The sequence below is a fragment of the Echiichthys vipera genome, assembly GCF_963691815.1.
Source record: "Echiichthys vipera genome assembly, chromosome: X".
In the NCBI taxonomy this organism is placed as follows: Eukaryota; Metazoa; Chordata; class Actinopteri; order Perciformes; family Trachinidae; genus Echiichthys; species Echiichthys vipera.
In genome coordinates, this window is record NC_139825.1 from 26,159,868 (window position 1) to 26,176,844 (window position 16,977).

The following is a 16,977-nucleotide window of genomic DNA, read 5'->3' on the forward strand; positions in this document are numbered from 1 at the left end:
TTAAAAGTCAGGCAGCAATGCAAATGTTTCCACACCACACACACTGCTCATGCAAGATGTGTGGCTCAGCCCTGACTTCCACTAACTCAAAACACAGCACACCTGTCACACAGCGATCAATCTGAAACCAGCACCTTGATATGTTCTTTGTAAAGACATATTTACTCATGGTCAGTGTGAAACATTAAAAAGGTGAATTAATACATCACTTGATGCTGGTTTAACTAGTGCTAGAGAAGTAGAGATAACACTAGTTGAAACAGGTATAAATTGTGAGTAACAAATGTCACATTTAATATGTATTATTTTCTTACCTGATGCTATTTTTACAGGAGTTACAGGAGAGGAAGCACCGGACCTGATAATAGTTGGACCTTGTACATAAAAAGACAAAGACCTTTTCAAATGTTCAAACTAACGAACGCTGAAGTGTTGTACATGCAACATGTATAAAGTGTCCTACCTGGGGTCATACTAAATGCTGGCCGTGTTGGGGTCATGCTCGACTCTTTCTCCAAAATATCTACAATAAGAGAAGATGAATTTCAGGTGATGAATTTCCGGTGTGTACAAATAAATACATATTAACATAGACAATAGCCGTATTATTTGTGTATTGGTGTTTTGCATATGTTGTTATTGTAGACCCTGGTCCATGATCATATAATTCAGATACAGAGTCCAACTGTGATACAACACCGCACACATCATGTTTGACAACTACATGGGTGACATTTGATGTGAGTATGTAATATGCAATTTAAAGAAAACTATATTATTGTTAAGAATAGCAATATTCTGACATACAAGTATCAGCATATAATAATATCAGTAGATGGGAGAAACAGTCACTCACTTTGTATGTTAATGGAGGATGTGTCACTGAATGGGGATATATTGTTTTTCTCTCCAACCTTCACACTGTAAAAACAGGTCACTTGAACCTCAGCAGGTGAACTCTTATCTGCCATTTTCAGCAGCTCAGTTCCTCTCAGTGTGTGCAGACAAGAGAAGTCTCTGACTGTTCCTCCACTTAAAGTGTAGAAATAACACTGAGACACAGAAACAGATGACGGAGTCTGACAGTTCAGTGTGACTGAGTCTGTCTCTGTGATCACCGCTGGATTCACTGTCAGTGTAGGAGGACGAGATGCTGAAAAGTTAAATATATATTGGATTAAATAACTGAAAATTAAATTTTTTCAAAAACACTTTTGATGCTGAATTTATTATGGCAGGGGCTGACTATAGAAAATCTTGGAACACTTCCTCTGAAGACTCAAACTCTATGTTTAAAGACACGTTTATGTTGAAATTTAAAATATATGTCCATAGCAGCAGTGTTTACAGTCGCTCACTTTGTATGGTGATGGAGGATGATTCACTATGAGGAGATGGATAATCTCTCCCTCCAACCTTCACACTGTAAAAACAGGCCACTTGAACCTCAGCAGGTGAACTCTTATCTGCCATTTTCAGCAGCTCAGTTCCTCTCAGTGTGTGCAGACAAGAGAAGTCTCTGACTGTTCCTCCACTTAAAGTGTAGAAATAACACTGAGACACAGAAACAGACGATGGAGTCTGACAGTTCAGTGTGACTGAGTCTGTCTCTGTGATCACCGCTGGATTCACTGTCAGTGTAGGAGGACGAGATGCTGAAAGTTTAAAGTAATAAAAAAATAAATGTGATATCAAATACTGAATAATGACATTAATATGATAAAATACCTATTGTCATAAGGATTTAATGTAGAGGAAGTATTTAGAAACACACTGTACAACTAAACTGTGTGAAAGAATAGTCACATTTATAACAGACTATAATGAACTCCCCATACAGCACATGATAACGGCACAACTGGACACAAAAGATTATAGATCAGACTGACCTTGTGCTTTAATCTCATGAAAAGAACCTGTTGGAAATACAACGTGTTAACAAGGAAAATGGATAAGAGTCATAATAAGACATCAATAACATCAACACAATGTAGAAACCCAATTTGTAATTCAAGTTTCAAAATCTTTCTTGCCATGTGGACAACAACTACATGAGCAGTTGTTGGCAATGAAAATCTCTTTCAGGCTCAATAAATATGTATAAAAAGAGCAACAACCGACAGTAAGAACTCACATAACTTAAAATCAACAGTCATAAAAAACATGGCTGACATTACTGTATATATTAATGTTATGTTTGCAAGTGTGAACCTGCACTAGTTTGTTATAAGAAACTTACACATGATGAAGACAAACAACAGGCGTCCAACCATGATGAAGCTGAATATGAAGACTGTACAGATAGAAGTTTCTTGTGTGTCTGACTACATGGATTTTAACACGTGTCATATTGTAGCGCTCAGGAAAACCACAGCTAGCATCAGACGTGAATCACACAGACAAGTCACATGAATACACTTTACCTCCTCAAGTACCTGTTTGTTTGTTTTTAGATTGGGTTGATTCAATCTAAATAAAACACACATACTTTTGCAGGTTTACCTCCAATACCAAACCTCCTAAATGTATCTCTTGTTTCTGTTGCATTGTCGTTGATTTTGATGTGTTACTGAGCACTTTGGTACAAATATAAATATAAATGGAAACAAACCTGAAGATCAGCTTTTAAACTGGGACTTTTTAAAAGATGTTTTTATTATTTAAAGCATTGGAACACATGACACGTAATCTGCTGACCTTCAATAAAGTTTAATTAATGATACAAACATTAATTAACCTGTACACAAGAAAGCGAAGTAAAAAAGATACACATAAAAACGACGTTTGGATTTCAAATAGACGTTTACATGATGTAGCTGGCTTCTCTAAGTTGCTGCTGTTGTCAATTTGTGAAAAAAAAAAAAAACATGATTTAAGTTCCTTTAGTGAAGTGAACCGTAAATATTTGTCAGCATTATGCTCTTACTAAAATACTGTATAAAAGTTTCTATCATGCTGCAATAACAACTTTTTCCACATCTGAGAATTCACACTTTCATGAGTGTACCTGTAATGTAATTTTATGCTGTTTGTATAAATTCTGTCCACTTATAAGCCTCTTAGCAGAACTTGTTCCACCACGTGGCTCATCAACCTGTATATGAACCTGATATACATTCAGGAAGAGAAAAGCAGCTCATCAGTGTTGCATCTATAGTTGGCGACACTGTAGGTATCACCCTGCAAACCAGCAATGCTTGCTTTTATTCTAAGCGGCAAAAAAAGAAAAACAGGTTTTGTTAAGTGTTTCTCATCATAACAGAAGAAAGCAAAGCCTATGACATATTTCCCAAGTAATATACTGCATTATTCTCCCAGGACATGGAATGAGCCATTTATGCTCTGCTGATTCCTTTATGTCAACACTTGTTGCTGCAGATTGTTGGTGCTCCACCGCCCCTGAACTCTTCTTCTGTTGTTTTTAATTTAAGTTTCTAAATTTGTTGACTTAACGAGTATGAGTATGAATTATTATTATTATTATTATTATTATTATAAGTATGCTATGCATCATTTGTGTCTTTGTTGGACTAGGGGTGTTACTTTTCCCAGCAGAATCCTCACAGCTGCTCAGACCTTTTTAAAGGTTCCTTAAAGCACCCTATTGTCAAATGCCCATGTGCCCTTGAGCAAGGCACTGAATCTCCAATAATGGAAAGGAAGATACACACCGGTACTTACTCAAGTTTACCTGATAACATTTGAGGAAAAAGGGTTTCTTACCTCTTGGAATCACAATTCTCTAGAACATGAAAAAAAATAACAACTGCAGCTGGGTTTAAGAAAGAACACGGTTAATATGTTTTAATTCTTACCAATCCTGCTTTGAGTAAAGAGAAGTACCAATCCAAGCAAGAGGACACCCACAGTCATGACTGCTCCAATCATTAATGTCACATCTTCTGCATTAAGAGAAGAGACCATTAAAACAAGCCTACAGGGTTAAAATGAAGGATTTAAGACAAGACATTAAAATAATTAGTTCTGCTGTTCATTACACAACACAATATCAACGGGTTAGATGGAATGCACAATTTACTCAAAATCTGTGGGATTTACCAGTATCAGAGCAAAAACTATTAAGCTGATTGGGAGGATGGTGCTAGGAAGGCTGTTTTTAATTGTTTTTGGCTTTTTTCTTTTGGAGTGACCCCTTATCCTAGTATTATTGCAATTCTTTAAAAACCCCTTTAGATAATAATCAAAAAATTATATCCAAATAATGTATTGGCATATCAGTAAATATCCAAATAATGATGGTTAATCTGCTGTCAGTCATGAGCAATGAAAAAAATAATGAACTACTCATCTCTGCCTAAATGTGAATAGATTGTATATAAACACAAAAACTGCATATGTCAGGTTCCTGGGACCAGGGACTCAGATGCAGACAAGGGATTAGTGGAAACAAGAGAATTTATTGAGCGGAACGCAGATATGGCTTGAGGCAGTGCAGCGGTGGCGTCTGTGAAGGTTGGCAAGTCTCAGGGTCCAGGCTGGAGGTTTGAGTCGTTTGGCGAGGCAGGCAGGGTTCAGGCTCTGGGCTGGTATTAGTAGATACAACGATCCGGCAGGGTCTGGAAGGCTGCTCTGAGAATGGGTAGACGGGTTGATTGCCGGTGATAGGCTGCAGGTGTGTCAGCTGTCTCCTCGGTGGGCTGCAGGTGTGTCAGCTGTCTCCGCGGTGGGCTGCAGGTGTGTCAGCTGTCTCCTCAGTAACCACGCCCCCCCTCAGCAGCTTCCAGAGGAGAGGGAGAGAAAAGAACACAGAGACAGACAAAAAGCAAACCCACCAAGCACCCCAAAAGGACAAAAGGAAACACAAAAACCACAATCACACGCAAACAGAGGCCAGGGTCCAAGTCATAATTACATGATGCTGGTTTTCACTGGTGTTGTACCAGTGTTAGTTGGTGTACCAACAGTTTAATCTTGTGCATACAAGTATATTTCAAAATACTGAATACATTGAAACATGTACAAATTTCACTTGTAATTAACTATATTTTGTTACCTCATGTCATTTTTACAGGAGTCACGAGAGAGGAAGCACCAGACTGATGAAAGTTGGACCTTGTACATAAAAAGACAAAGTCTTTTTCAAATGCTCATACTAATAATATTAAAGTGTTGTGTAATACTGTTCAGGACAGCGACCATGTGTAAAGTGTCCTACTGGGGTTCACACTAAATGTCAGCGTTGTCAGGGTCATCTTTCTCCAAAATATCTACATGAGAGAAGATGAATTTGAATGAATGAATTTCCTGTGTGTACAGACAGACTGAGTGACGGTGTTTCGGTTTAACGAGTGACCCTATTAACTTGAGACTTTCAGCTGAGTGCCTCTGCGGTTGCAGATGATGAAAACAGGATTATGTTTTTAAGAGAGATACTCATAGACTTTATACAAAGGAGATCTGTTTTACTACACCAGGGTGACGTAGCTGGGGGCGCACCGAGTTAATCTCTTAACTTTCATTTCTTTTCCTACAAAGGCATGACTACAAATCTCCCAAAAAAGTTTTGTTTTTTGAAGTGGTGAATAGAATTCTATGTACGCATGTTTACACAGGCAGGTTTCAAAGACATAGATATTATTAGGAAGAACAACTCGCTCTCCTCCTTATTAATGTAACAACAAGCAATATATAAACTCCACTGACACATTTACTCAAACAAAACTATAAAGACTGTTCAGGTAGGTGAGGTTATGTTTAAAAGTGTCATGGAAAGTAAACAGAGGCATTCACAAGGACAGCTACGCATCTGCTGTCACTATGGCAACCACATTAACTTAAGTGTCCAGTTAACAGGTTAAACTCAAACACCGGGTCAGGGGAGAAAAAGTCCGTCAGAGCAGTGATGTCTTCTAGTCTGCACAGTTTCAGGAGACGTGCAGTGGATTCAACGCGGTCCACTTGACATCTGGTCGGTGCTATTTATACGCCCTCCCATGAGACCACGTTGACGTGTTCGAGGCTGTAGGCTGTTCTCATGTCTCATTCTGCTGCTGGTGTCTGTGCTGACCTTTCTTAACAGAAACATTAACCTACTCAGTAGACCTGCCCCGACGGGAGTCACACATGACCAGGTCTTTCCTGTCCTTCTCAAACTACATCACAATTGCATGTTCATCAGCCCAATTTCAAAAATTTCTCAGGAGAGAAACCCCCGAACCCTTTTTAGAAAGGACTCTGACTTCTGGGCTGGAGCTTTTCACAAGCTAGTGACGCGCCTGGACAGCCTTATTATTTGTGTATTGGTGTTTTGCATTTGTTGTTATTGTAGACCCTGGTCCATGATCATATAATTCAATTACATTTTATTTACAGTGCCAAATCATAACAAACGTTATCTCAGGACACTTTACAGAGTAGGTATAGACCACACTCTGTGACTTATTTATGATTTACATAGACCCAACATATCCCCATTAAGTATAGTGGCAAGGAACAACAGGCAGGAACATCGGACAGAACCAGCTCTGTGGAGGACGGACATCTGTCTGCACCGGTTGGGGAGGAAGAAAAGGAGAGAGAAAGAGAAAAGACGGACAGATAGAAAAAGACAGACAAAGACAGACAGAAACACTTCCAGAGATGCAAGCAACCACAAAAGTAACAGTGACTTATAGTGATAGCTAAGTAATGTGAATATGACTTACATGTTATGGCAGGTAATACAGCAGAACAGCAAGAAACAGGCACAGCCAGGGTGACCGAACATGACAATGACAATAGCAATTATGGTGGTAAACATGAAGTTCAATTAGTTACATGCATTGATGAGATATGAATGATACAGACAGAGAGGATAAAAGCTCAGAGTATCAGGAACAGTATTATCCTCCGGCAGACTAGTCCTGTAGCAGCATAATTAAGCATAACAGAGTTTGCTTAGGCCTCGTACATGCAGGCTCTAATAGAAAATGAATGTCAATAACAACATAGCTAAGGGATCGTAAGCCCTAGCTGTAAGCTTTATCAAAGAGGAAAGTTTTAAGTTTACTTTTAAATAAGGGGACATAGTCTGCCTCCCGAAAAACACTTGGGAGTTGGTTCCACAGGAGAGGAGCTTGGTCGCTGAAGGCTCTGCCTCCCATTCTACTTTTGGAGACTCTAGGAACGACAAGTAGCCCTGCATTCTCAGAGCGCAGCGATCTAGTCGGGTTATACGGTACTATGAGCTCTTTAAGATACGACGGAGCCTGACCAATAAGAGCTTTGTACGTAGGGAGAAGGATTTTAAATTCTATTCTAGATTTTACAGGTAGCCAGTGCAAAGAAGCGAATACAGGAGAAATATGTTGAAAAATTTCCAGTTCTGAACTGATCCAGAGACTTTACTGATACCCAGTGACTTTGTCTTTGTTAAAAACGACTTGCATTGTGTTTGGCGACTCTGTTCTGTCTCACTGTGGTTTCTGCTGCAATTTCCCAGCTTGGGATCAATAAAGTATTGCTATTCTATTCTATTATTATTTTCTTCTCCTCCGTCACTCACACGTGGTCACACTTCACAGCAGCCTGACGCAGCAGCTCCAGCTGGGTCAAAGCCGTTTAAGAAATTTGAAAAGGAACGAAGGGTAGAATGAATAAACAAACACATTTATGATGTAGGCCAGAAAAATTAGCTTCCCCTCCTTGAAAGAGCAGCAGCCGCCATTGGCAGCAGGGTACCTAGTACTTTGACACAGAGGGAAGAGGCCCACACAATCGATTATCAAATGGTTCACGTACTGCAGGAATGGGACACAATGGAGCCACTTTAATTACCTGATTTGGTTTTCCTGTCATTTGACAGGTGAAACATACTTTTCTTAACAAGTGGCTAGAAAAAAGGCAGCAGAATCCGGCCATAAGTTTTAGTAACCCCCATGTGACCAGACTCATGATCAACACGGAGAACTACTTCACAAAATTTCGAAGGTACCACAACCTTATATGCTGGTTCCTCCCATGAAACCATTCCCATGTGACAAAAGTCATAGCCCTCGCGGCCCGATCACCTCTCTGAGCCGGTAAAAACACAGCTCTAGGCCTGTTTCAGGAGGACAGGTTCAGAACAGGCAAGGAATTCCCCTCTGCCTCTCCTATGGGTTAACACGTAATCGTCAGCAAGCGCGGCCGCACTGAAAGCACAGACAGCCCTGGGCCGTCACAATGATAAAGTAATTGAGTAATAATGAGTAACTATGATTTAATGTAGAGGAAGTACATTATGTAGAAACAGACTATACAATTCAACTGTGTGGAAGAATAGTAACATTTATGATAGACTATAATGAACTCCCCATCTATCTGACCTTGTGCTTCGATCTCGTGAAAAGAACCAACGTGTTAACAAGGAAAATGGACCAGAGTCATAATAAGTCATCAATAACTTCAACACAATGTTGAAACCCAATATGTAATTCAAGTTTAAAATAATTTATTGTCATGTTCACAACAACAAAAACAGGAGCAGTTGTTGGCAATGGAAATCTTAGATTTCAGGTTACCCACAATGCTCAAAAATACGGAAAAAACAGACAGTAACATCTCACATAACATAAAATAACCAACGATATATAATGTGGCTGAAATTATATATTAATGTAATGAAACATAAATAATTAATAGATGTCGTAACTCAAACATGATGAAGACAAACAACAGGTGTCCAACCATGATGAAGCTGAAGACTGTCCAGATAGAAGTTTCTTGTGTGTCTGACTACATGGATTTTGACATATTTAAGTGTCATTTTGTAGCTCTTAGGAAAACCACAACCATGATAGCATCAGATCATTCATTCATCTTCAACCACTTGTCCCAGATGTTACAGTTTATTTTGATTGCTAAACAAGAGAGGGCGTAACTGAAACCACGTGCAAAACTCTAACCAGTCTGCACAGCAGCAGTTCATGTGTACCAAACTCCAGTTCATTTTTCATTGCTTGAACACAGTTTTCAAAAGTCTACAATCTTATCCTGTGGCTTTAAACAAAACCTGCAGAACTCTGGATCTACTGCACTTTGTTCAACTGTTAACAGACAGCAGCAAAAAGCGAATGGATTTCAGCCTGGTGCATTTCAAAGCCTAAACTGTTTTCTTGTTTTAGACTTTTTAGTGGGGGAAAGCTCAGAAACACTTTTTTTGGAAATAGACCCCTGCAACAATTATTTGTTACCATTACGTACATACCTTTAGTTTGCAACTTTTTTAACTACAGACAAAATAAAAAATATTGTTATATAGTTATGCAGATGATGAACTGTTAAGCTCAAGTGACTGTTGGTAATGCAGCTTATGGTTAGAGTTTTCCACCTCCTGTTGTGCCCACTGTTGTTTGGAAATCAGAAGGAAAAAAAACTGTAATCACACAGACAGGCCAAATAATAATAATAATAATAATAATAATAATGAGAAATTAAAGAAATAAATACACACAGGTGCCCTCCTAAACCTTGTGCGTGTTTTAAATATTATCTGTGTGTGTGTGTGTGTGTGTGTGTGTGGTATGTGCAGTATATAACAAAATAATTAATGAGACAAGTGAAAAATAAATATATTCATATATACTGTGTATATAGTACATAGTCACAGAAGACTATGACAAAATATATCCTACAAAATAAATATGATCAACACTAAACAGAAAACACATTAGAAAACAAAACAAAAAATACAACTGTGAAGAAACTGATTATTTGCTTTATTGATATACAAGTAAAACTATATAAATGTTCAATCCCTCAATTCATAAATGATTTGGCTGTAAAACTTTAGTAAAAGTTTGGTTTAATCTAAGCATCATAGAAAAAGACATTACAGTAGAACTTTAAACACAAGGTTTACATTTCAGTTACAGTCCTTTAGACTCTCTGCTTTCTGTTTCTCTATGTAAAATAGTTTCAGTGTTCCTGCACGGTGCTGTACACCACACTCGTCAGGGCAGGTGGAGCTGGGTCCTCAGAGATGGTGGAGTAAAGATGATACGTGTCAAACTGGGAAAACAAAGAAAACAACTATAGCATCTATTAATATATGTGGAAAATATATTTATATTGTCCCTCATGTCAGACTTACATTGTCATTTTGAGATTTGCCTCGCCTTCTCACTTTCTCAGAAGCTGCGAGTGAGAAAGACACAAAGTCTATATGCATCAATGCTTGCATTAGCTGAATGACATCATCTATTTCATTCATGCTTCACTTCATCAATGGCTCCTTCAGAAGCTGTGTAGCAGCATAGTCTTTGTAACCATTATATACCATTATAACCTGACACTTCTCACTGATACTCATTGATACACTCATATTCTTTTCTATTTCTTTGAGAGCTTCCTTAAAATAGTGCAGCCTTTTTGTTAAATATAATTGTTTAACAATTTGCTATAAATGGTCAATTCTTTAGGTGGTTATATCTTTTAAGTACTTGTGTTAAACAAGTACTCAAAAGATCTCAAGACCTCTCAAAATCCTACGATACAATGATTGTGAAAATGCAACTCGCAGAATTTATATACATTTAATACAGTACAACCTGTTACTTCTGCATTAAACAATATGTGTAAACACCAATCTGACTTTATTAGACAAACAAACCAACAGTTCTCACCAGTTATTCTTTTGTTCCAGAGAATTGCAGAAACCAGTAGGATGACGCCCACAATTACTCCGCAGCCAGTCACAACTGCTACTAACTTAAATATCTGCATTTTTGCTTTGCAACAGCAGAAGCAATGAACAATTGTCAGTCTCGATTCTCACAACACTAAGACAAAGTGGGAAGACATGTACTCTGCATACTTGGTCTTTCAACCACCAATACTGTACCAATGCACATCTTATATACAGTATAACATGGGAAGCACAGCATTGCTTTGTTGGCGTTGTAAAGTTTCTGAGTAAATTAGGTTGTAAATATAATGAAATCACTGAATTTAAGTGCTACAGAGTTACACACATTTACCTGAAGTTGCTGTTTGCAGAGGGGTTGCAGGGTCATCTTTAGTGACAGGCGTACTAACACTTGAATCTGTAAGTCCACAGCCACACATATATATAAAACATCCACAGTGCATGTTAGCATTTTCATGCAATAATAACAATCTTTAGTCTACATGTTATTTTATCAACAGATTCTGGATTCACATGAGTCATGCTTGTAACTGTTTCTTAGGGGCACAAAACATATTAACATTAAAACTATATACTGTCTTTCTTTGTAGGCGTACAAATGTTAAGCAACACATTTACTTGAACAATGTAGGCTAGCATCAGTACAATATGAAGGCTCACTTCATGTACACATAAGCAAATGAATATCTGTCGCACACTATCTGAGCAACTAATCAGCAACCATGACCTTGGAATATGCTTTGACTGAGATTCAGGATCACTTTTTATAAACATATTCAGTGATTCAGGTAAAAATTACATTGTTAATCAAAACTTAATTACCTGACTCCTGTTTAATTGAAGTAGAGATAAAATTATCAGTGTTACTTGGCGTACCAAGAGTCCACCCTGGTGAAGCAACAAAAGTTCATTAAAAATAGTCAATGATTTGTGATTCATTAAAGTTACACTGAATATGTATAAAATTTTGTTACCGGATGTTTGTTTTGTAGGAGTTATGGGAGTGGAAGCAGGGAGCCTGCTAACAGTCAGACCTGCTGAATAAAAGCCTTTTAACTTTCATAAAAATCAAATATAGTAAGTGCTTTCTGATAATGTTCTGGATTTCTCTTTAAATGTATGACATGTCCTACCTGTGGACGTAATAAATGTTGGCATCGTGTGTGAGTCTTTTCCCACAATATCTACAATAAAAAAAGGATGGATTTGGACCTGTCAACTTGTAGACAACTGTGTGGTACAGCGTATGCATAGATATGTGTGCGTTTGACTGGTGTGTTGATTTAATTTAAAATTTAAAAAAGCTTTGCCTTGGTTCTTATGTGACTATAAATATAATATTGATTCTGTTATCAATCTGTAACCGTTTAACATTTCAAATGACGTTATTTTTTAATACAGACACAAATGACATCAAAAGCTCTTTATCAAACTAAAAAAGCATATCTGTATCACCTCCACCACCATAGGTCATTTTAATGGGAATGGAGGTTGTAGAATGGACAGTCTCTCTATTTATAATATTAGACGTGAGAAACAGTCACTCACTTTGTATGATGATGGAGGATGTGTCACTATGAGGAGATGGATAATCTCTCCCTCCAACCTTCACACTGTAAAAACAGGTCACTTGAACCTCAGCAGGTGAACTCTTATCTGCCATTTTCAGCAGCTCAGTTCCTCTCAGTGTGTGCAGACAAGAGAAGTCTCTGACTGTTCCTCCACTTAAAGTGTAGAAATAACACTGAGACACAGAAACAGACGATGGAGTCTGACAGTTCAGTGTGACTGAGTCTGTCTCTGTGATCACCGCTGGATTCACTGTCAGTGTAGGAGGACGAGATGCTGAAAAGTTAAATATATATTGGATTAAATAACTGAAAACTGAATAATATATGTCCATAGCAGCAGTTTTCACTCACTTCGGATGACGATGGAGGACATTTCACTGTCAGAAGATCGAGACCCAAGAAGGTAAAAACATGTCACTTGAACCTCAGCAGGTGAACTCTGAAGTGTAATGTTCAGCAGCTCACTCCCTGTCAGTGTCTGAAGACAAGAGAAGCTTTTGCCAGGTCCTCCTCTCACAGTTCGGAAATAACACTGAGACACAGAAACAGATGACGGAGTCTGACAGTTCAGTGTGACTGAATCTGTCTCTGTGATCACCGCGGGATTCACTGTCAGTGTAGGTGGAAGAGGATCTGAAAATTTAAATATATATTGGATTAAATAACTGAAAATTTATTTTATTTAAAATAATTCACAATACATTTGTAATGGCAGAGGATTCCCATAGAAAAGCTTCCAAAATTTCTTTTGTAGACGCAACCCCCATGTGCTTCTACTGTCGTAATACACCATAACATATTTATATAGCAGCAGTTTTCACCAACTTTGGATGACGATGGAGGACATTTCACTGTCAGGAGATCGAGACGCAAGAAGGTAAAAACATGTCACTTGAACCTCAGCAGGTGAACTCTGAAGTGTAATCTTCAGCAGCTCACTTCCTGTCAGTGTCTGAAGACAAGAGAAGCTTTTGCCAGGTCCTCCTCTCACAGTTCGGAAATAACACTGAGACACAGAAACAGATGATGGAGTCTGACAGTTCAGTGTGACTAAATCTGTCTCTGTGATCACCGCGGGATTCACTGTCAGTGTAGGTGGAAGAGGATCTGAAAATGTAGAGGTACACGTTATATCAGTTTATCACATACTTGACCGTTTATAATATAAGAATTGTATTCTTCTTATCTGCTCCTTTCCATTCATGTAGATGTTTAAATGTACGTAAATGTAATTGTGAATTGAATTTATCATTGTGTGTACAATGTAATGAACAGGCATTTTCATGAAAGGAACAAATAAATACAATACAATACAAACATTTATTACAATAATACAATCACTAATGGGCAACTGTCATTTAATGTATGATAGAAAAGAGAAAGAGAACTCTGCAGCCAAATTAAGTGTAGAAATTGTCAAATTAAGAGTTCCTGACCTTGTGCTTTATTCTCAGAAAAGGAACCTGTTGGGGAAAAACATTTAACAAGTGAAACAGATAGAATAGTAATAGTATAGTATAAATAGTAAACTCTTAATGATGTGTTTCTCTAAACCTGATTAATAAAACCTGCTGAATACATAACGGGGTAACATTACATATTAATCTGGCTCTATTTTAAATAAAATGTACCAGTGCAACTACCTACATTCACATTGAAGGAAACTTACATGAGGTTTAACTTACACATGAGGATGACTGACAGCAGGAGTCCATCCATAATGAGGTTGACTACTATTATGAACGTCCAAGAATCATTTAAAGACTACAATTCTGTCTGACTACGTGGAGTCTGATACAGAAAGTGACCATTTGCAGAACTTGTTCTCAGAAATACCACAGCAAGCATCATAAGTGAATCACACTGAGAGACAGGCCACAGAAACACATCGGTCATAAAGCCCTAGTGGTTCTACTTTATATTTAAAGCATATCTACCACAGTGTTGGCTGACTGCGTCATAAAAAAACACGGTTTGGTTATCATTTGTGTTGCTTTCTTTTTGTGTGGGCTTTAAAAAGCACACAGTCTATTATTGCTAGGGCTTATTGGTTATGTTATTATTATTATTATTATTATTATTATTATTATTATTATTATTATTATAATTATTATTATTATTCCGTACGTTTTTCAGCAGCATCTAGCTGCTGCATACTTTCAGCTACAAAAACTATTCAACTATCCAAATGTTCAGTTCTTTCTTGGTCATCTTCAACTTTTTTTCTGCCTTTCATACTTTTTCATATATTCAACATTTTTCCGTATTGTTTTAAAATGCAAACCAATGAAGTTCAGCTAAAAACTCTCTAAAACAAGCCCCTCTTTTAAATCATCTAATTTCACACATTTCCACATACAGACTTCATTCCAGCTTTAAACAGTTCACAAGACTTTGTCCTATAGGGACATCTTTTCATTTTGATATCCTTTACAGTTTTAAAATGATCACCGTTTAAATGTGATGCTGTGTAAAGACTTTATTTGAGTTTCAGTGGGTGTGTTGGACCGAATGTTCAGCCACAGAGCGTGAGCCTCAACCGTCAGAGTGAAGAGCAACAGAAAGAAAATCTCTCTTAAATTGCAATGATGTCCACCATTTTTACTCTTCCCGCATCATTTTGACATTAAAATATAGCAAAATGTGTGCACGGTCTAAAGATGTAGCGAGTCGTATATGTGGCACAGTGAGCCTCCAAGTGACAGAAAGTCATCCAACTGCTGCATTGACTCCTATAATAGCTGAGGAGGAGTTGAGCAGCTTCAAGGTCTTTTTAAAAACTGCTCTCACGCTCATAGTTTTTGGACTAACCACACGAATCTTACGTACATTGTCCAACAGGGTGTCTTCACTCTCACCGCTAGAGATCTAAGCGATCAGAGTTACGGTCTTTCATCTAGAAGACTGGGTTTGAAAGGTGCGCTCCAATACATTCTCTATGAGTGCTCTTTCACCCATGTCCATGGGCACTGACCATCTCACTGCTGCTGACATGACATCATCACTGCAGTCACTCCCTTCAAAAAAAAAGCCCAATATTATATATTAACTGATGGGGTCTGTGTTTCTGTCTGTCTGTCTATCTCCCTGTCTGTCTGTCTGTCTGTCTATCTCCCTGTCTTTCTGTCTGTCTGTCTGTCTATCTCCCTGTCTGTCTGTCTGTCTGTCTATCTCCCTGTCTTTCTGTCTGTCTGTCTGTCTATCTCCCTGTCTGTCTGTCTGTCTATCTCCCTGTCTGTCTGTCTGTCTATCTCCCTGTCTGTCTGTCTGTCTCTCTCCCTGTCTGTCTGTCTGTCTGTCTATCTCCCTGTCTGTCTGTCTGTCTCCCTGTCTGTCTGTCTGTCTGTCTATCTCCCTGTCTGTCTGTCTGTCTATCTCCCTGTCTGTCTGTCTGTCTGTCTCCCTGTCTGTCTGTCTGTCTGTCTCCCTGTCTGTCTGTCTGTCTGTCTGTCTATCTCCCTGTCTGTCTGTCTGTCTGTCTGTCTATCTCCCTGTCTGTCTATCTGTCTATCTCCCTGTCTGTCTGTCTGTCTGTCTATCTCCCTGTCTGTCTGTCTATCTCCCTGTCTGTCTGTCTGTCTGTCTATCTCCCTGTCTGTCTGTCTGTCTATCTCCCTGTCTGTCTGTCTGTCTCTCTCCCTGTCTGTCTGTCTGTCTGTCTATCTCCCTGTCTGCCTGTCTCTCTGTCTAGAATAGAATAGAATAGAATTAATTTAATGATCCAAGACTGGGAAATTATTTTGTAACAGCAGTAGGGGGTCAGCAAATAAAAACTTTATACATAACATAAATAGAATCAAATATATACATAGTCAGTGACGTGCAGTTGGGGAGGCACTGACTCATAAGTCAGATTTACAAACATACAGTAGGATACCAATAGGATAGGATGAGAGAATAGGAGAGAATAGGATGCTGAAAACCATTTTAAAACACCAGAGCCACTGTATATTGCAGTATATCTTACCTTTACTTGTACATGACTTCTTGCTTTGACCGAAAGTCCAGCTTTGAAAAATGTCTTAGTTTAGAAATCAAATCCTCCATTTTCAGGGGGAGAAATGACAGCTTGTCGCTAAGCTCTACAGCGTCGCACAGCACACTTCTGTGTTTACTTTTTGCACACAGGTCAGAGTTCACCGTGATCTGGCTGCAGGCTATCAGGCTGCTCACTATCGCCGCCTGCCTTGAGGCAGAGGTACTGCCTGCCTCAAGCCAAGCATTTCCCCTGTGGATTTATGTCACATCAATAAGATGTAAATATTACACACATACGTAAAATACATTACTGAACACCATGGAATAGAAGACGTTTACTTTTATTTCATAAAAGTGTCCTCAACCATCATATTGGAAACATAAACAGAAATGGGAACAAGCACGCGCAGAGGGCACGCACTCAATACAGTTTGTGAGTGATTGCGCAATCTGGAGGGAGGCTCGGCTGTCCGTGCCTCACCTCTCGTCTCCGAAGAGACTCCGTTTATTTAAGCAGGAAATACAGAATTTTCTGCCATTTTTACTATAATAACGGTCAAAATACATTAAGAACCACACCAAAATCATAGTCCAGAGGACAAATATTAATACTTGTGTTGTTTTATTATTTCGTTTCTTTTTCCTCCCATGATGACAGGGGAGGCGCAGCCTCACCTGCCTCCCCTGACTGCACGTCAATGTTGTACAGTGTGCTATAAACAATAAACAATAATAATCTATTCAACAAAATATGCAAAATATACTATAACAATAATAATATATACAAAAAAAAAAGTAGAG

The 16,977-nt window shown here is 38.4% G+C and overlaps 1 protein-coding gene and 1 long non-coding RNA gene across 2 annotated transcripts; both read right to left on the minus strand.

Annotated features, from left to right (window-relative positions):
- Window positions 1–9,742: 9,742 nt before the first annotated feature.
- On the minus strand, window positions 9,743–10,775 carry LOC310965577. The gene is made up of 3 exons (XR_014593784.1): window positions 10,605–10,775; window positions 10,073–10,116; window positions 9,743–9,990 (listed from the first exon to the last, which is right to left on the minus strand). It is a non-coding gene; the product is annotated as an uncharacterized lncRNA (long non-coding RNA).
- A 169-nt stretch (window positions 10,776–10,944) lies between these two features.
- LOC310965818 (uncharacterized protein) lies at window positions 10,945–13,917 on the minus strand (the record flags this gene model as incomplete). Its single annotated transcript, XM_083939571.1, has 8 exons — window positions 10,945–11,024; window positions 11,450–11,515; window positions 11,602–11,661; window positions 11,761–11,811; window positions 12,176–12,472; window positions 12,550–12,831; window positions 13,024–13,305; window positions 13,884–13,917. 8 exons carry the CDS (start codon window positions 13,915–13,917, stop codon window positions 10,945–10,947), a joined length of 1,152 nt encoding a protein of 383 aa, XP_083795697.1.
- Window positions 13,918–16,977: the final 3,060 nt, after the last annotated feature.